We start from the raw sequence: 20,896 nt of genomic DNA on the forward strand, positions 1-20,896 counted from the left end.
ATAATTTCAGACTTCATATGTGGTTATATCACATCAACTCGTTAATAATTTGAATTTGTTACATGTTAAGCACGTCTTAGCTTGATAGGTTGGTGTATGTAAATGCCAACCTTCATCTCTTGGAGCGACTTAAAGGCTCGGACACCAGTGCCTGTATTGATAGAGGGGATATGTTTGCAATGGAAAGTGAAGGAAGTTGATCCTAAAATTCTTAGGAAGTTGGAGCTTATCCTTGAGCGAGCGGAGCAGATTCACATATCATTTGTCTAGAGGCGTATGGATGAGGACATGGCCTATTTTCTTTGGGAGGATGAGGGATGCTTTCGATGCATCACTCATGCACAATCAAGGGAAGTTGCACAAGTATCCACTGGTGCACCCTTGATTGCAATAGATGATGCATGCTTATGACACTTCCTTTGCTCCATGCACATATATACGACGAGGTGGACATGGCTGTGACCAAGCTATGGTGGGGACTCTTTCTAGTGGTCATACTAGTGATTCTTCTAAGGAGATGGTGGCAAGGGTGGGGGAGATAGAGGACTCCTCCCATGAGAGTGATTTAGATGGTGGCAAGGGTGGGGGAGATAGAGGACTCCTCCCATGAGAGTGATTTAGATGCAGATAGTGATGGCAAGAGCTCATAGAGCAGAGCCACTCAACGAGAGTAGTTTAGGATTTTTAATTTTCCATAATGACGTTAACAGCTACTTATTTTGAGATCTTGAGTTTTTGTATTTGACAGTTGACATTAAGATTTTAGTTAGTGAACTTTGAGACTATCGTGGGATTTGACATCGTAGATGCACTTTTTACCTTGAGTCTTGACTCTTACTTGAATGATGAATCTTGGCTATTTGATTTCATGCTTCTAACAATGGCTTGAATTAAATTTAGAGCACAGCCTAAGGCAAATCCGCTGGCATCAGTAATAACTACCTCAAAGGCTTTGGTAAAATGTGGCAATTTAAGAACAGGGTTGGTTACTAAGGCTGAGCTCTGTCTTCAGCTTGTCAAAGGTACTCTGACACATCGCAGTCCACTGAAAAAGTGTACTGTTCTTGAGAAGGTTAGTTAAAGGGGATGCTATCTGAGCATACCTAGGTATAAAGATCCTATACTATCCGGTTAACCCTAGGAATCCTCTGACTTCCTTTACTGACTTGGGTTTTGGCCATTCAACTATTGCTTGGATCTTTGCGGGTGCATCTCGAAACTCTGCTTGCCAAGTTAGAACGCAGTACGTGAGAAAAACTATAGGCATGCAAGGAAGCCATAGCAGTGGTCCAAAATACCCAATGTGCGTAAGTTTCAAAGCAAGGAAGTTTGTCACCTGAATTGGCTGCATGTTGTGTGTCAACTGAAGTGTCATTTTGTGTGCCCTTCAAGCAGGAGAGTCTCTTTAGCCACCCAAAGATACCAGTGAAGTAGCCCTTGGAAATCCGCCTTGATTCTGCAAGCGCAACACCACTCCTCTGGTTTTCCAATGAGATCTGATCCAGGCTTCGTAATCCAACAGCAGTCTCATCAGTGAGGGCATGAAAAGAGCTTTGCACATATGGGCTGCTGTTGGCTTCGTTGTCATCTCTTTTTTGAAATACTAGTCTGCAGCAATACATCTCCAAAGGAATGATCATTACAGGCTGCGGTCGATGATCAGCACCTAACTGCTGCACTAGACTTCGTAGCATATCATCGATGCGAGCACACATGGCAGAGGAGACAGGGTGCAACAACCAATTATGATGTGTTGGATTGTGATCGTCATGATCCTGAAGAAGAATGCAAGCTTTGAAGTAGCGAAGCATTCTGCAGATCTGGGTGAAGGTTGGCCTCTGAGCTGGTTCTGCATGCCAGCATGTTTTGATGAAACTTGATAAAGCTGGGGGACAAAAAGAAGGCAGCGTTGGCCTTTCCCCTGCCAGCACCCTCCTTCGGATTTGAGTGCCCTCCTCAAAGGGGGACTTTCCGGTCAAGATCTCATAGCAGACCAAGGCAAAGCTATAAACATCTGCCTTGTTTGTGTATTTTGCATTAGGGTGACCACCCTCCACCTCATCCTCAGGGTTGGCCTCAAATACCTCTGGAGCTCTCCATGGCGTTGCACCTGTTTGTCTTGTGGTGTATCTTGAGCTCGCATACTTAGCTTTGGACATTCCAAAGTCAGCCACTTTGAGATGCACAAGAGGGCTCACATCATTTGCATACGAGCTACCGACCCCATCCCTACTTGAGAAGCTCACCAATATGTTGGAGGACTTGAGGTCCCTGTGTATGATGCGAAGGCTCGCACTATGCAAGTACTCCATCCCTTTGGCAATCTGCAACATGAGGTCCACTGCAAGTAAGAGAGGAAAGGGTGGATCCATTCCAGCCTCCATTCTCTGCATCATGAGGACCCGAAGGTCTTGTTTCATGAGCTCCATCACAAGACTACACTTGCACAAAGAGGGGCTCTTTGTGCAACAGACAAGCGGTATCACATTGGGGTGACGCAGTTGGGCTTGAATGGCTGCCTCCCTCCCAAACATCTTATTGTCGTCTATATAAAAGAAGTCTTTTACAGCAAAACGACCCCCTAACCAGAGAGCCTCGTGTACTTTGCCATAACCACCCAGACCAAGGATCTCTGGATTTCTCTGCAAGCCCTCTGGATCCACCCATAAAAAGGGGGGCAAAGCATCACCATGTGTTATGCGGCTCAAACTCTCAACACAAGATAGCTTTTGCAGAACAAAATCGGCAAGCTGGCAGGCTTCTCCTTCCTCCTCACCCTTGATTTTGTTCAAGAGGCTTTGAGCTACGCAGAAGTCATCATGTGCATCCACACATGCCCATATTGCACAGAGCTCTCTTGTTAGTTGTGATATAAAGAATTCCATGCTATCAAATGGAGCAGACCTTGAGATTTGCTCACACACAACCGAAAATGTCCACAGCAGGCGATGAAGATGGACGTCCACGACATCCGTGCTCATACCTTGCTTAAGTGCCTTCTCCACCAACCATGAATGCGTGGAACTGGAGCTGCTTGGGAGGGACTCCTGCATACATGTCTCTACTTCTTGCACAGCCAGACAAAATTCATGCAAGGGTTGAGCAAGCTTGTGGCACATGCCCTCCTCCTCTGATGGCCCCAAAGAGGAGCAAGCATGCTCCAGCAACCCAGACAAGGTTTGCAGGACTAAAGAATAAGAGCTTATCAGGCATCGCCATTGACTACGGTGCAAAAGGAGAAGCGAATTGGGAGCAAGAGCAAGCTGCAAGCGCTGGGAGATGAGCAGAGAGGAGGCCAAGATTTCTGTGCGTGGAGATGACGAGGTCGCCATTTCCACCTGGACCGTAGAGCACAGCGGGCTTGAGTCAACACGACATTGTGGCACGCGAGCGGACTGGCTCAGCCTATAAATCCCACGGTGTTGCCTTTAAGAGGTACCTCAAGTGGGATCGACGGCTGAGATGAGCGCGCAGATCTCGGCCTTTGGATCGGAAGCGCACAAAAAGTAAACTAGGGATCGACAAGTTTTTGTTTGTAAGAGAGAGAGAGAGAGAGAGGACACCTTGTGCTAGAACTTTACAAGCATATGTGTCTTGTCTTAGAGCCAAGCAATAGATTGTAGTAGAAATGAATGAATATCAAGTCATTGAGGAGGCAAAAATAAATGCTTTGAGGCGTAACTTGCAAGTCTTGAAGAAACTCAAGTTTTTAGAGAGTTCTATTCACATACACTGAGCTTAATGAGTCTTTTGATAGTATGTGTTACACTACACATACTACTTTTACAAGTTAATCAGAAGGGCCATCATTAAGAAATTCACACTCCCAACACAATGGCCCCACTAGATTATTTTATTAACTATTTTCATGGGAGGGTCATCATTTGAAGTTTTACAGTCCAAACTCTGTTGTCTTGCCTTCTTAGTACCTCTTCTTTTTATGAGGTTGTTAGTCTCTCAATTGATTTTTATGTGGTTGATTAGGTTTGGTCTACACAAAATACAATCAAAGATGTAGTCTCTCTCTACTCCATTAATTTACACTCGAAACTATATGTATTTACTAAATGTGTTGACACAATCACAAAAAAACTTCATATATTGATTGAATTTGTTTGCATAAATACACACAAAACTATCTCTTCTTCTCTTGCTCGCTCGCTCTCTCTCTCTCTCTCTCTCTCTCTCTCTCTCTTTCTCTCTCTCTCTCTGTGTCTCTCTCTCTCTCACACACACACACGCGCACACACGCACACACACACACACGCACGCACGCAAGCACGTACACCTCTTTACATAATGTAAATATCACCCACATATGTGCATTCTCACACAAAAATTATATTGCTATACGATTCTCTCTTTATTTTCCTTGAATTTTTTCAAATAAAACTATAAAGCATATAACTATAATTTTGTGATAGTTTTTTTAAATAGAATTCACTTAGTTCTTTTATTGATCTTTTTTATTTTTCAACGTAAAACTATCTCTTTTATTTGGTAGAGAAATATGAGATTTTACCTTGTTATATATATATATAGCTTGTGAAGGTCTTTTCAACTTTTGACTCATTTTTGGGTAGGCCCTTTTGAAAATGAAGTTTTGTTCAATAGCGTGTGAAGGTCTTCTCAACTTTTGACTAATGTTTTGGGTAGGCGTTTTTGAAAATGGAGTTTTCATGTTCAATAGACTAACCAAGCAAAGAGACATGATTCAGGCTGTTTGGGAAAAATTATATTCTTAACCATCCACCATTCCTATTGATACATCTCCCAACTGAAAATTTGGAAATATCTACAAGACTATTATTCCATTTTTATGTAGTTTTATGCCGAGATTTTTCCTTTCCCCAACCTCAACCGGCAGTTTTACATTTCTAACCGGCGTATTTCCCAAACACTCGATGTGAAGCATCACCTTTGCTTTTCTTTATTGTAAGGGTGTGGGATTTGAACCATGTAGCCCCTCAGCACTAAGCTACATGGGGGTGGCGACCAATGGTTTGGGAGCTCATCATAACTATTGAATTTCCCGGTTGGCCAAGTTTGCAATTTGTAAGTTAGGGTCCTCAATGATCCTATCGGGAAAATGAGGGGCGGAGGTCAAGCTAAGTTTGCAAATTGTGAACTCGGGCTCCTTGGGATCAACGATAGGTGTGGGGGGCTATGTGATAGAGGTCGTCCGATTGGGCTAGCGACGAGCAGCCATATGGCCTCTTTTTTTTCGGACTCTAGGCTCCAAAGTTTGTATGTATATGTATTAAATCTCTATCTTAACTACTTGTTGGAATGTTTGGTGTAGTGGATAAGTATGGTGACTCCCACGCCCCCACTTGGGTTTATATTGCGTCGGCCTCTTAAGTATAAATCCTTTTGGCAAAAGGGGACTTGGAAAAGTTTCTCTGCCCCCCCTTCCCCCGAAATCTGTGTGATTCCTAGCCATTGATCCAATGTTTAGAGGAAACATGCAAACAATTACAATGCACTTGTAAGATTTTGGTTTCTACCTACAAGGTTAAAGTTTGCAATTTTGAATAATGGAAAATGATAGGGACATTCTAGTTATAATTGGCCAAAAAGATCTGCAAATTTTGGGGAAAAACCCTCTATTATTTGGATAACAGTAACAATTTTCAGGCTAAAAAATTCTTTCCGTGAATGTTGCATTGATCCCTCAGTCCCCCCCTCAGCTATAAAAGGCATGGTGCATTTAAGAAGGGGGGAGCATGGCATCGACGGCCCGAAACTCGGGCACGCAAAATGAAACACGAGCAGCCATCCGATTTTCGTAAAAAAGTGAACTTGGGCATGCGATGTAAACTCGGGTGGCAGGGGTTGGGTTACAAGCAAGTCGCACACCCATGGACTTGCGAAACACATGTAGCGCAGTAGTAGAACATTCGCAGTGGCTACACAGGGCAACCCGACATAAAGTGACATCGGGCAGAACATTCGCATGGCTACACGAGGGCAAACCGGCATAAAGTGAACTTGAGAGATCGGGCAGCCTCCTTGAATATACTCGGGCCTTTTTAAATTTGGCGTTAAAAATGCTTCAGAATAGTGTTTATTTTTGCAAGTGAGGTACCTTGTTTTCTAGGAAGGTCTCTTTTTAAGTTGCCCTTCTCCAAGAAAGGCAATTTTTTTTCTTTGCCCTTCGAGAGATGGCTTGACATTAAAGTTACCTTTCTAGGTAAAATACAACCAACAATACTTAAAACTATTGCATGTAACATAAATATTGTCTTTCTAGATAAAATACAATCAACAATATACTTAAAAAGATTACATCTAACATAAAGATTGTATTTTTAAGCAAACGTACTTAAAATACAACCAAGAAATCTCATGAATTGTACATCATCAAATCATCAATCCATAAACTCACCATCATGCAGGTCCAACATAATCTAGAATCTTAGAAACCAAATCATAGAAGTAAAATATCACAAATGTTTCATTACAATAGATCATCACCAAAAGCTCATATGACCATCAACGTCATGAATAATGTCATCAATAATAACCACACATCAAACAAGTCATGAATAATGAAAAGCTACCTTCTTTGCACTATTCAATTGTCATCACATTGACATTGCGATGGGCTTTTGGAGCATCCCATGTGATATATATTGCATCCCAATCCACCTCTAATGCATCTTTTTCACCATTGTATGAGAGAAACATGAGCTTATTCAAAGTTTCCAAGGATAGTCTGTTACGATCATTAGACTTGATACGATTCATCTTTGAGAAACCTCTAATTGTGCTTGCCACAATAACCAACCATGCATGCCATAGCTTTTTCATCTCACCAAAAGCTTGATCCCATTCAACATCATGTCCACAAAATTGCCAAGCCATATGCATACTCTGTCCAGGGCATGTTCTCTTTAACGTAATCATGAAATCTTCATACTCTGTCTTGCATACATCAGCATTTACTAAACATCCAAATTTTTCCAACAAGGCCCTTATCCAAATCGCTCCCATGGAAAAGCAACCGCGCACATTAGGTGGATAGTCCCTTGGACTAAAGATCTTTGTAGCCTCAAAAAGCTTTAAATCATGAAAACAGCTATGCAAGGAAGATATAACTTTACCAACAAATTGTTTGCCAACATTAATACAACTGTCCCAAGTGGTTAAGTGTCGACAATCATCTTTCTCCCCTAGAGTTTCATTGTGAAGAGAATACTTCTCACATCCTTGAGTGTCACTTTCAAAAGTCATGCGTCCATCTTTAACTTGTTGAAAAAATGCACAAATATGAGTAGCACCATGACCAAACTCACCCAAGAGAAAGCGTGCCTCAAGAGTGTCCATGGTCACCACTAATTGTGTCCCAATTGAAGTGATATCCACATGCTCCACCTGAAACTTCTTATTTAAGATATTAAGATAATGAAGCATATCGGCCAATAAATGTAAAAAGAATTTAACCTTAAAGGAAGTAAAAAAATGTATAACTCATATCTTTCACGCAACCATATGCGTAAAAGAGTTGGCATGAGATTTACAAGCCTTTTAGTCACTTGCCCTCGTGAGAGCCAACGAACCTCATGCATTCTCATGCCCGTCTAATGAAGGCCTTTGAAGCACTGTACTACCAACTATAGCAAACACATTACTCATCTTAAAGAGAGTACACATACGACAATGTATTCTCTCTTTTCCATTTCCATCATGCACTGCATAGCTCCATGGGAAGTATACTTTCCAATGCTCTTTATAAGATCGCTCGCCTTTAGTCTTCTTTGCAACATTTCCTTCATGATCCAATACGTCATCTTCATGAGTAGCATATTGTTCTCTCACCTCATGCAAGCTTCTTAACGCATCTGTAATAAGTGGTTCCACCATTTCATCATCTTGTACATTCTCCAATCGAACATTAAGATCTAAGCTCACATTCATGGTGGATTGGTTAGATGTAGAAGATTGTGAATGTGATGCATGGACATTTGAAACATCTTCACTATGTAAAGTAGAGCCCACTTCTTCTACTCTTCTTTTCCTAGAGAAAGCCATCGAGAGACTGAATTGTTGAGCACCCTTTTTAGGGCGACCAATCCTTGATGATGAAGCCATATCTTTCTGAGAAGACCTAACACACAAAACAAATTTGAGGACATAAGTACACCAAAGGAAACATTGCAATCCATCTTAACTGTGAACTAAATACGGATCTCAATAAAGAAGCTATTCCCAAAGGAAATTTGATATATCCCACTTAGTGGCGAGTTCTTATGGCCCTTTATTTTTGTTAATAGAAGATGCTTTTGTTCTTCAAGAAGGACCTACCTCATCAAGGCAAAAAAAAACCTATTGCAAACAAGGAAAAAAGGAAAGTTGATATATCCCACTTAGTGGCGAGTCCTTATGGCCCTTAAACTTTTTGAGAAACTTATTAGGTCAAGCCTCTTTACAATGATTAGGTCTTCACACTAGCTACTTTACAATAACTGCTGGGAATAGCCTTGGGTACCTTACAAGGATCCCGGCATGGCCATTTTTCCCCCTAAAAAGCATCCTTATGTGACAGATCTAATATAGTTTCCCACCTACTTCCATTCTAGAGTTGACCCTTTCTATCATTCATAAAATCAGCAAACAAGCAGACGGCTGAGATCCAGTTCGTGTTTCCCAAAATCTACTTCATTGATATCTTGGGCAATCACAAACACATAGCACCTTCCTTGGTTTCCTCCTTTCCCATATGTGCACACAATCGAAGTCCATTTGCTGGAGGGACTCGTTGGAGATCTGGGATCTGCGATGTTGTTGAAGTGCAATGTGGTGAGCTGGCTGGCCGTGTTATACAGTTAGGGGGGTCTGTTCTTTGAAAGTTCATCTAGCTTTCCCGCGCACCCCCTTTTATAACAGCCTTCCTTGCTGCCCTAGTGTCACATGCTCTCTCTCTCTCTCTCTCTCTCTCTCTCTCTCTCTCTCTCTCTCCACTCTAGCTAGCAACATCTCTCTCTCTCTCACTGCACTCTAGCTGGTGCCATCCCCATCACCATCTCTTCACAAGCCTTCCCCTCTCTACCGACGTTCCCCTTCCAGCCATTGCTCCTTTGCCTGCTCGCAGCCCTCACATTTGCTCGTAGCCTTGCCCTCACCTGCTACTGCAGCTGGACTCCTGCTGCCAGCAGACCATGGTCCCCCTCCCCAGCCACGACCCTCTTACCACACGGTGTCAGGTGGTAGTCCTACGGTCTACCCCGCCCTTGAGCGCTGCCCCGCCCTTCACATTCAGCTGACTAGCACGAGCCTCGCCCTCACCTACTGCTGCTGGATTGTCGCCTGCTCTGCCAGACCCTAGTTGCCATTGCACTGAGAGCAGTAGTAGCAGCAGCACACTGCATAATTTGACGTAGGACCAACGAAATCCATAGGCCGACCGGCCAATGCGTCATTCAGAAGCGTAACGCCAAGGCCACACCCTAGGCCCTACCTACCAGTCAATGATCATGCCGACCTGAAAGCCGGCCTCAGACAAACCATAACGTTTAATGTTTACAGTCCGAACTTCTATATATATCGTCCCTTGCACGCTCTCAACGTGCTCGTCCATACCTTGCACGGACGATCACTAGTATTCATTGACTCCGAAGTTTGAACCCGCTGCCTCCTCACAAGACGAGGTTGGTCCCCTCCTTAGCCACGACCCTCTTACCACGGTGCCAAGTGGTCCTACTGGCCCTTCACCTTCAGCCGACTAGCACGGACAATAGCAGCCAGTGCCATCAACACAACAAACGGCAGGCAGAAACCAGCACCACATGAGCAAGAAGTGTGTAGAACGTCGCCAGTCACAACATGGCAACAAAAAAAAGCGTGCAACAGCCACCAAAGGATCGTGCAACAACCGTGAAAAAAAAAGAAAATGGCGCATAGCATACGGCTATTTTCCACCGTTGCACAATCACCTACACACGACTAAGCCCCACATAACAAAGCCAAGCACAGCTGCTTGCATCGGTCCTTAAGAGAACATACAGTCGACTTGCGTCGTTGCCTAAGAGAACATACAGCCGACTGTAACGACGTCAACATACAACCAACTCACAATTTAGAAAGCAAGAAATTAGCTTACCTGTGTGGTAGTCGTTGGAACTCTGAAAACTTCGACGACTAGCTTGCTTGAGGCTTGGCGCTAACCACTAAATCCCTCCTTCGCGCTGTCTATGTACCTTCAATAGCAGCTATGGTTGTAGTCTGCAGAATGGGTAAACAGTGAGCACCAAGCAAGGAGAAACAACCCATAATTTTTTATTTTGGGTGAAGGAGAAACAACGGTGAATCATGATGTGGATAATACTAAATAGATATGGTTTAAGTTTTAACGTTAATAGCTAGAGCCAGCTGGTATTTATTAATTTTGATTTAAAAAATAGATAATTTAACAAAATATATATTAATTTTTTTAAATAAAAGTAGCCCTTTATGTGCAAAGTTTAAAAATTTCTACCCTTCATTGTTGTGAAAGGTAAATTTTTTTGGAAGCACTTCTCCAGCAATATCTCAAAGATCCTTGTACTTCTATAACAAGTCAAATTGTTCGTGGAAGGCCTCTACAACCCTCGTCTCTAAATCCCATGGTGCCTTTAAGAGGCACCTCAAGTGGGATCAACAGCTGAGAAGAGCGCGTAGATCTCGGCCGTTGGATCAAAAGCGCACAAAAAGTAAACTAGGGATGAGGGTGGCGGCTGGGAAAAGGACGCGGACCATAGATTCGGGAGGTTGTGGTAATCATTTGCATTGGGTTTAGAGATTTTTGAATCTTAATCATTTTTCAACATTTTCTTCTTAAGAAATCTATTGGTTGCATGTAGTGGTCAATTAATAAGGTTTGAGCGTCTTCCCAAGGTAAACTAGGACACGTAAGAAATATGCATGATTTTCATTGTCATTCAAAAATGCCCGCTTCCACCTTGTCATATGTTGCTTCCACCACCGCTTTTACTCAAAGAATCTTGCTATTGGACTAAACATTGAAGGTAATTTTCTCTCTCTCTCCCTTGTCTCTAAATCACACAGTCTATTTGATATGTGGTAGGAAAATCAAAAAACAAGGTCTGAGCAGTAAACTAGAAAAACTAGGGAAAGTAGGACTATGTAGTAAACTAGGACTATGAGCAAACTACGATGGTCAAAGGGATAAATGAATAGCATTATATTAAGAATTTTTTTCCCTTTTTAAAACATGATAACTTTCTAAATATGTCCATGTGTGTGTAGGATAAGCTTGTGGATTGAAGATCCTGGGATTGAAGATGGCCCAAGTGAGCAAACTACGATCGAAGAATACTTTGTGCCTGATACAAGTAGCCAAGAATCTAGTGAGAGTCAAGAAGAGGATGGTTTCTTTGCACAAAGAGTTGAAAGCAAAGAAATTGAAGAAAGTGCCAAAGAGTCACTTAATCCACTGCTTTATCTATCGCCTATATATTTCTCCTTTGATAGGAGAAGTTATGATGTGATGGTCAGTGTTATTCAAGGGGATTTGTCGATGACCATTGAGAGTCTTAAGACTTTCAATTCTAGAGGAGTCCTTGATCTGAAGAAATGGAGGCGAATGAAGGAAAACCTTTGCTTGGATCAAAATCAAGATGGCTCCCTTGTGCTTTGCTAAGAGTCATTTCCAAATTTAAGGATATCATGCATAGAGGAATGGGAAAATATTGTCATAACATGTCATAATATATTGGAGTGTGGAGATCATAGAGGGATAAAGGAAACCCTTGAAACCATTAAAGAAACATGGTGTGTTGACATTCGTCAACATGGAATCCCTATTTCTTATGTAAAGGACTTCATTAATTCTTGTGCTTGCAGAAACATGGTAAAAGGAGTTGATAGAGATTCTATTCCACGTTGGCTTCACAAGAACCCAAAAAGAGAACCCACGACCATTTTGAATTTTGATAGCTCTAATGTGGAGAGGCATTTGATAGAGATAATGATAGAGCACAAAGTGAGTCTTGTGAAAGTTCGCTCGACAAAAAACCAAGGGCCATCAAAGAGGGTTGTTGATTACTTTTGCCATAGAGGTGGAGAACCTAGTCAAAAGGGGACACTAAGGAGATTGAGGACCTCAAAGAAGTGTCATTGTCCATTTAAGGTACAAGTGGAGTATTTGAATACAAAAGACAAAGCAATTATTTCATTATATGCTTCTCATAAGGGACATGTTCTTGGCACTCGAAATGATCTATATCATTTGCCAGTCCATCCTATTTTGCTTTGACATCATTGGAGTTCCTTTATTTCTTACCATGCATTCTTAATTGCATGTTTTGTGGATATAGGTGCTATATTGTCAGCCCTACAATCCTCAAGCAAAGGAAGACAAAGACAAACCATTCATTCTTACTATTCAAGATACGTTGTCGTGACGTTGGCGGTGTTGCTGGGAAAGCGCGAGGCTTCTGGCTGTGAGAGTAAGTGGTTGAACTTCAAGGGGCATCATCTGCAGAAGCTTGCAAGCCAATCTCTCTAGATTCTTTAGATAGGCAAAACATAACAGTGTTTCAACTGCCCTGAGACACGGGCATCAGCATCAAAAGAAAATACAAAAGGAAACTCTCAAGGGTTCCCCTCCTCTGGTAAACCACAGCATCACGGCTTCAAGACCCTGATTCTCAAGCCGGTGCAGTTGAAATCATGTGAACCCAATCAACATAGACATGGTGATCATGCTTATCTAGGTCCCATAAACTAGGTATATATCTTATGCTTTCCAAATGCTCCTCCATGCACTTCCTGCACTCTTTTGTCAACAGAGGCTCAAGCTGATTCACCACTGGTTGAGGTATGGAGGCATAATGATGTAGTTGATTATTATTCACGTATGCTAGACCTGTTCCACTTGTCTTGACAAGAGTGTTTTTCTTGAATACAATGATGGTATCCAAGCCAGGAGCATATGCTGAGGAAACATACACGATTTCTGAGTGTTGGAAAAGTAAAGTGACTGGCTTTATGCCATGACCGGGCTCACTTGACATGAATTTATTACGCCAAACATTCAGGGAAACATGCATAGCAGCGAAACCACCTGCTTTCAAAGTGTGTTCTATCTCTGCAACAAATAGAGCAGGGTATGGGATGCCATCAAACACCTTTGTGAAAGTAAAATCAAAACTCTCATCTGCAAAGTTCTGTTTCAATGTTCTTCTTCTCTTAAGTTCTGAATGTGCCAGCAGATTGATGCCGACCACATCTTTTAATCCCCTCTTCTTCAAAGCAATCACCTCTTCACCTGCTCTAACACCCAGCTGTTCCTCTCGCAAGCTGGCAGAGCGAGAGTCCAGAGTTTGAGGCTTTCTCCCTGATCCATCGGCCAACAACTTGTTGAGCCCAAAATTGTCTTTGAGGCTGAGCTGCCACTTCCTTTCCTAAGGGAGCTGTCCACCGTGAAACACACGGGCCTTCTTTCCCGTCGGCTCCCAGCAGAGCCACCTGTTGTTGCTCCAGCCACCACACACGAGGGGCCTATTTCGCCGTCATTCAATGAGACTTTCCCCCCTTTATCAACACGGCGGCCCTTGAATGGAAACCGCGTTCATCACCCTCCATTCCAATAACAGTTGCCAAACTTTCCCATCGATTAGGTGATTTTCTGGTTGAATCATTAGCCCAATAAACAGATGATTGTACGACTGCACTTTTACTTTTTGTCAGATTTTTCAGCCTATAAGGCAGCAAGATGATGGCTGGCTATCATCTGGCTTCATAGACATAGATTTAGATAAAACACGATGTGAGCCTGAAGTGGGCTCATCAGGTGAAGGTTTGATATGATTTAAATAGTCTTTGCCTGCGTTATCAACATTCCTCTCCAATTCTGAGCCAGAATGTATAAGAGCTGTTCTGCCCACAGAGGCTCGCTTATCTCTTCCAGCAGTTAACACATCCTTCACAGATTTGTCCTGCACAGACACTAGCCAGCCAGGAGGCTTCTTCAGCATACAAGATGCTAGCACTGATTCACCTCCCTGTTTGACGATGTGATGCCCTGCCTTGTCAGCAGGTTTTACCTCACATGGGGCATTTGAAAGAATGGTCGAACCTTTGTTGATAATTATTTCCTCATAAGCCTGTAGTCCCCTCCCAGACACGTCCTTCTCTATTCCAGAACTTGATGTGTCTTTAATAAAAACACCTCCCACTGGCCCTGGCAAACAAGAAGGCCCTCTTTCCAATCCCTTTTTCACAATCTCACTGTGTATTTCTTGGCCCTTACCTAAGGTCCCATGAACATTCAATTCTACAGCATTCTGCATTGGCATTCCATTTAATCAGGATGACGCTTGGGAAATCCATATCCTTCTGATGTTTTGGGCTTTCTCTATGTCAAACCATTCATCCAGATCATCATTGCATACATTTAGCTCTGCTTTTCAAAGAGTTTCTTTCAGATATCCTGACAATCAGAGTACAAAGAAGTGTCCACCTTTCCGGCATTCATGAGTTCTTGAGCATTCTATCTGTTTTGCAACTTGTAGGGAAGACCTCAAGTCAATACAAGCTCCTCACCTTCCTCAGCTATCAGAAAGGTCGAGTGTCGTAAGCCCTTGAAGTGGCAAGAATGGATCAAGTCATTGCAAGCTCCTCTCCTTCCTCAGCTGTCGAGAAGGATGAGTGTCACAAGCCCTTGTTGCTCATTCTACAGTCCTAAGAGAGAACTACAAGTCTATACAAGCTCCTTGCCACCCCCTTCTCCTGAGGTGAACAAGTGTCATAAGCCCTTGTAATCCTTCTTCTTCCCTAATAGTTTTATTATGGAAGACTACAAGTCCTATAAGCTCCTGGCTCTCTCTCTTTCGAGAAATGCATCAGTGTCATAGGCCCCTATAGCCTTCTTTGCTTTGTCTGCCATTATTTTTACCTGCTTTGCATCCTTGTCATGCTTTAGAAGTTCTTCAAGCAGCTAAGATATAGCATCATTATAGTATATTTCCTTCATTTTTGTACCTGCCTTTCAGAAAGCCTTGATTGTGTATCTATTTGCTCTAATTTTCCTCAAGCATCATCTTGATTTGTATGTCATCTTGCATGTATCCATACATTCCAGATATCATATCGTTTTTCATCCAGCATTCAAATCAGATAACATTACCTTTGTTTTCCCACTTCACCCAGCCTTCTTTCGACTGCCTGTTGCTGTTGCATGTAGAGCACAAACGCCTGAAACATCTGCATGGTGTTGACGTCCGGACGAAATCCTTGCTGCTCCTGTTGATCACCCATGATTCCCCTTCTACTCTCACACCAGCTGTCTCACGTCGGGTTCACCAAAGATGTCGTGACGTTGGCGGTGTTGCTGGGAAAGCGCGAGGCTTCTGGCTGTGAGAGTAAGTGGTTGAACTTCAAGGGGCATCATCTGCAGAAGCTTGCAAGCCAATCTCTCTAGATTCTTTAGATAGGCAAAACATAACAGTGTTTCAACTGCCCTGAGACACGGGCATCAGCATCAAAAGAAAATACAAAAGGAAACTCTCAAGGGTTCCCCTCCTCTGGTAAACCACAGCATCACGGCTTCAAGACCCTGATTCTCAAGCCGGTGCAGTTGAAATCATGTGAACCCAATCAACATAGACATGGTGATCATGCTTATCTAGGTCCCATAAACTAGGTATATATCTTATGCTTTCCAAATGCTCCTCCATGCACTTCCTGCACTCTTTTGTCAACAGAGGCTCAAGCTGATTCACCACTAGTTGAGGTATGGAGGCATAATGATGTAGTTGATTATTATTCACGTATGCTAGACCTGTTCCACTTGTCTTGACAAGAGTGTTTTTCTTGAATACAATGATGGTATCCAAGCCAGGAGCATATGCTGAGGAAACATACACGATTTCTGAGTGTTGGAAAAGTAAAGTGACTGGCTTTATGCCATGACCGGGCTCACTTGACATGAATTTATTACGCCAAACATTCAGGGAAACATGCATAGCAGCGAAACCACCTGCTTTCAAAGTGTGTTCTATCTCTGCAACAAATAGAGCAGGGTATGGGATGCCATCAAACACCTTTGTGAAAGTAAAATCAAAACTCTCATCTGCAAAGTTCTGTTTCAATGTTCTTCTTCTCTTAAGTTCTGAATGTGCCAGCAGATTGATGCCGACCACATCTTTTAATCCCCTCTTCTTCAAAGCAATCACCTCTTCACCTGCTCTAACACCCAGCTGTTCCTCTCGCAAGCTGGCAGAGCGAGAGTCCAGAGTTTGAGGCTTTCTCCCTGATCCATCGGCCAACAACTTGTTGAGCCCAAAATTGTCTTTGAGGCTGAGCTGCCACTTCCTTTCCTAAGGGAGCTGTCCACCGTGAAACACACGGGCCTTCTTTCCCGTCGGCTCCCAGCAGAGCCACCTGTTGTTGCTCCAGCCACCACACACGAGGGGCCTATTTCGCCGTCATTCAATGAGACTTTCCCCCCTTTATCAACACGGCGGCCCCCCCTTCTCTTCCAGCTGCGCCTATCTGCTGCAGCGCCCCCCAGCTTCTCGATGAACCTCGTTGGCGGTAGCTCAAACCTCCACGCCACCATTCCAGAAGTAGGCCATGCAAATTCTTATTTTATTTTATTTATTTGGAAGAAAAAAAAAACACCATGTTATTTCCTTTTCACACCAATCTCATGGCACATGGCCCCTCATTACTTTTTTCTGCCCTTCCTTCCATACACACTTCAATAAGCTTCAAGTGCCCGTTCTTTCTTTGACGCGCCCACACATTCGATGCCAAGTAGCTGATATCATCTGCAGCCAATCACGTTCCGGATAGGCCTGCAACAAGCCCAAATTCCACATAAGTTGTGCCATGAACATGCTTTCACTGCATAGACGTGCCACAGCACGACAACGTGGATGTTACAAATGGCACTTCGATTCTCCTTGCATAACTCATGGGCTATTGATAGTACTTTCAAGACAAATAAATTTGGCCTACCATTATCTGCAGCTGTACTACCAAACCAACTTGGAGTTGGCATTCCAGTGTGGTGTATGATGTGCACTAATGACCCAGGCTCTCATCAAGAGAGCATTGCCTTGGAGATTACTATGAAAATGATTTTTTCAAGAATGGGAGATATTCGTCCTACAGCTCTAGTCATTGACAAGTGTCCACAAGAACTAGAGCCATTGCTTAAGGTGGTTGACGAAGATCCCCATTGTTGGGTTAAACAAGAGCAAGAAACTTGCCAACAAGTTGCATGCCATGTCATCCTGTGTTGGTTCCATGCTAAGAAAGCTTGGGTTGAGAATTTGTTACCACAAGTAAGAGATTGCAATATTTCAAGGCTATGGACCGTGGGTATGCAGTAAACTAGGACTGGATAGTAAACTAGGACTGGATAGTAAACTAGGACTGTGCATGAAAACTAGGACTGTGCAGTAAACTAGGACTGCGTAATTGAGAGTAGCTTAGGATATTTGATTTAATATGAGTTTTTTTGTTATAATTTAACCTCTAACAAAAATGTGAAAAATGTAGGTTCCCAAAGAAATACAAGATGAGATCTACACATCAATGTCAAATCTCATGCACTCAGACAGAAATGGAATTTGAACAGAAGTATCAACATTTCTTACAATGTTACAATGCACATGACAATATCATTCGATATGTAACAAATGGTTGGTGTGGGTCTACTTGTGTATGGCGAAGGCGATGGCCAAAATTTGGCCGATTGTTTTCTTATGGGAATGTTGATACTACTAACTTGGTGGAGCGCCTATGGATGGCAGTACATAAAATACACTCTCTTGGATGCACAAATCAACCGGTCCATGCTTGAACTTATACATGCTCTTGTGGGCGATTCCAAGACTGGCAGGCGCATGGGTGGAGCTATGCTTGAGTTCTTCAAGCAAAAGCAAGAAATAGGTAATATCACTAGTTCTTTTTAACATTTTTGTTGTATTCATTTGAAGTATCTTAAATCCTCTTCTTGACATTTGTAATTCTTGATCTAGCCGATTCTGGGCGCTTTAGTATTCGTGGATCGTCAAAGATGCACACTTCAAGGTTGTATGCAGGGGAGAGAATATTACAACGATTTGAAAGTGACCCCTCATCGTTGAAAGTTATCAATGAAATGGCCTTGTCGTTCAAGATTCAAAGCACCTCTTCTTCAAAGCCAATGGTATCATGTGAGTATGCAATCTAATTATTGTGATTGCCCCGATTGGACAAGTGACTGCAAGCACTTATATGGCATAAGATTAATAATGAGGCATCACTTTCCTGAGTTATATAACTTTCTTCCCATTATTGACAATGCACGCACCTTGGGAATGGTTCCTATGGATCACGAGATTTGTGAGACTTCTGCGAGCCCTTGTAATCAGATGGACATGAAAGAGGCCAACACAAGTGAAGACATTCATCTCTGCATTGAAGAATTTAGAAGAATTTTAAGTCAAATAGAGGAAGAATTGGACACAAAGGACTCTACAGAAAAAGAATTATGCTTGACACAGCTACAAACCTCAAAGGAGTACCTTACAAATCTTATCAAGCCAAAGGAGATTGACATGCCTACAAGAGGGAGTGTTCGTCAAATTCAAGCACATGTGATGACAACTAGGCTTGGCCATGGAAGGCCAAGAGAGCCTTTCAATACCATTCCAACTTCATTTAAAGAAGCTGAATTGTGTCCCCCCAACAAACGAGCTCATGTAACCGGTGTATTGAGAAGAAAACATCAACGTGGTAGACATCGTATTCACTTTGATAAAAGACCACGTATTTGGTGCCCACATTGCTGCACAAAAACATTGATGGTAGACCCCCTTTCTACCCTCTCTTGTCACACTTGCTATGGTTTATTGCCTTTAAACGGAAAGACATGCTCCCATCGGTGTTGAAGGCATCCTCATAAACAAGGATGTGCTATTATGCGATGGATTACAAAGCTTGCAATGTAAGATCATGTCTTGTTTATATGGTGATTGTAAGGATGAGGAGAGACACTTTTCTTTGACTCTTCCAAGTGGACAAGTCCTCGAAAAGATATACGCATCGCGCGTTAGACTTATGCTATTGTACACTTGATATATATCATGTGGAATGGAATGGTTGAAATGTTTTGGTGAAAGCAAAAACTAGGACTGTGCAATAAACTAGGACTGCAAAAACTAGGACAAGCGAAAGTACATAATGAAGTCCTGTTTTTCAGTATTTGTGTAGCATTGGATGTATGTATGATCTCTCTCACTGGTAAGCCTTTCCACATAAACTAGGACTGTGCAGTAAACTAGGACTGTGCAAAAACTAGGACAAGCGGAAGTACAAGCTTGCAATGCAAGATCATGTCTTGTTTATATGGTGATTGTAAGGATGAGGAAAGACGCTTTTCTTTGACTCAAAAAGATATATGCATCACGTGTTAGACTTAAGATATTGTACACTTGATATCAATCATGTGGAATAGAGTGGTTGAAATGCTTTGGTGTGATATATATGAGGAAACTAATGTTATGAAATGGTGGCAAGTACTGTCCTGTTTTTCAGTATTTCTATAACATTGGATGTGTGTATGATATCTCATTGGTAAGCGTTTTCACTTAAACTAGGACTGTGTAGTAAACTAGGACTGTGCAAAAACTAGGACTGTTCAATAAACTAGGACTGTGCAAAAACTAGGACAAGCGGAAGTACAAATGGAAGTCTCATGTAATATTTATAGCATAAGCGACAATGGACTTTGCCTTTGAATTTGCCAATGGATGATATTGAAGACTCATAAAGCCAATGAGGTTTGCAAGTAGCCTCACATCGATAAAAAGCGCAGTTTTGCATAAAGTAATAACCAAGGAGTAAACCAAAAATAACTACTCCATTGACACATGTATTGAACTCATCTAATACAAAATCTTTACAACCAAAAGATTTAGCATTCCATGGAAGTGTAACCTTTCAAGAAGTGTACAACTTATCTCGAAATGTAATTTTGTACCAACTATAAAATCCCAAAATAAGACTTATCTTCACTATTGTGGGTGGAGACATACAATGTCATATATCATAAAATGGCATAAGCCTTCCATTGACTAAGTTCGCAAATCTAGTGCCCAAAAAACTAACATAGCAAACTAAGAAGGTCACGATGCTAAGGGCAGATGCTTGTCCAATACATGGCTGAGCCAAGAACTGAACTCATCCTTCAACTTCATGACATATCCATGGTCGAACCACTTCTTTGATAGCTACAAAAGAAAAAAAGCAATGTTAGAGTTTAGAACACCAAAATCACATTAAGCACATACATAGCAAGAGATTTCGTATGGAAGCTTTTTAATAAGCATGTGCATACCCAATGCTTTGGAGGTGTATCTATAAGGCTCCCATCAATTAGTTTCTTGATAAATGCCATTACATAAAATCCGCAATCAATTGCATTTGGTTGTTTTGGCACCTACAATGTTTATCAACATATGTCTCAATTGATCCAATCCAAAAAATGCCATATATCATGCTATATAAAGGACACAATATTGAAAGCCAAAATTAATTTTCACATACCTCTATACACTTCAACTCAAACCCAGTGGTTGGATGGGCATGCAAGAGACTCTTGTAATGGTCCATGTGTGCAGCTTGAAGAAATTGACTCAAGAACTCTAATAATATATAGATGTAAAATGTTAGTTAGCATTTACCCAAGCATTATGGATTCATGAACTTCAAAGTAAACCTCTTGTCTTACCGTTGCACAATGGAAACATACTCGCCCGAAGTCCTACATGCAGTGAGTCTAGATGTAGGAGAATATTTTTTCTCGATGACAAGCTTCTGACCTTCATGATGTGGTAATTGTAGACTACAAAAAGAGTCCAATGGTGCTTGAAAACCATGAAGTTGTAAGTGCTTTGTC

The 20,896-nt window shown here is 42.1% G+C and overlaps 1 protein-coding gene and 1 long non-coding RNA gene across 2 annotated transcripts; both read right to left on the minus strand.

Moving 5' to 3' along the window:
* Positions 1-907: 907 nt before the first annotated feature.
* Positions 908-3,399, minus strand: LOC147615435 (uncharacterized). The gene is made up of 2 exons (XM_086779553.1): positions 1,337-3,399; positions 908-1,221 (listed from the first exon to the last, which is right to left on the minus strand). The coding sequence occupies exons 1-2, from the start codon at positions 3,330-3,332 to the stop codon at positions 1,124-1,126; spliced, it is 2,094 nt and encodes a 697-aa protein (XP_086635679.1). The 5' UTR covers positions 3,333-3,399; the 3' UTR covers positions 908-1,123.
* A 16,695-nt stretch (positions 3,400-20,094) lies between these two features.
* On the minus strand, positions 20,095-20,639 carry LOC147615436 (uncharacterized). The gene is made up of 3 exons (XR_015262739.1): positions 20,545-20,639; positions 20,336-20,437; positions 20,095-20,228 (listed from the first exon to the last, which is right to left on the minus strand). It is a non-coding gene; the product is annotated as an uncharacterized LOC147615436 (long non-coding RNA).
* Positions 20,640-20,896: the final 257 nt, after the last annotated feature.

The sequence above is a fragment of the Cibotium barometz genome, chromosome 40 (genome assembly GCF_041138505.1).
Source record: "Cibotium barometz isolate CiBa-2024 chromosome 40, ASM4113850v1, whole genome shotgun sequence".
NCBI lineage: Eukaryota > Viridiplantae > Streptophyta > Polypodiopsida > Cyatheales > Cibotiaceae > Cibotium > Cibotium barometz.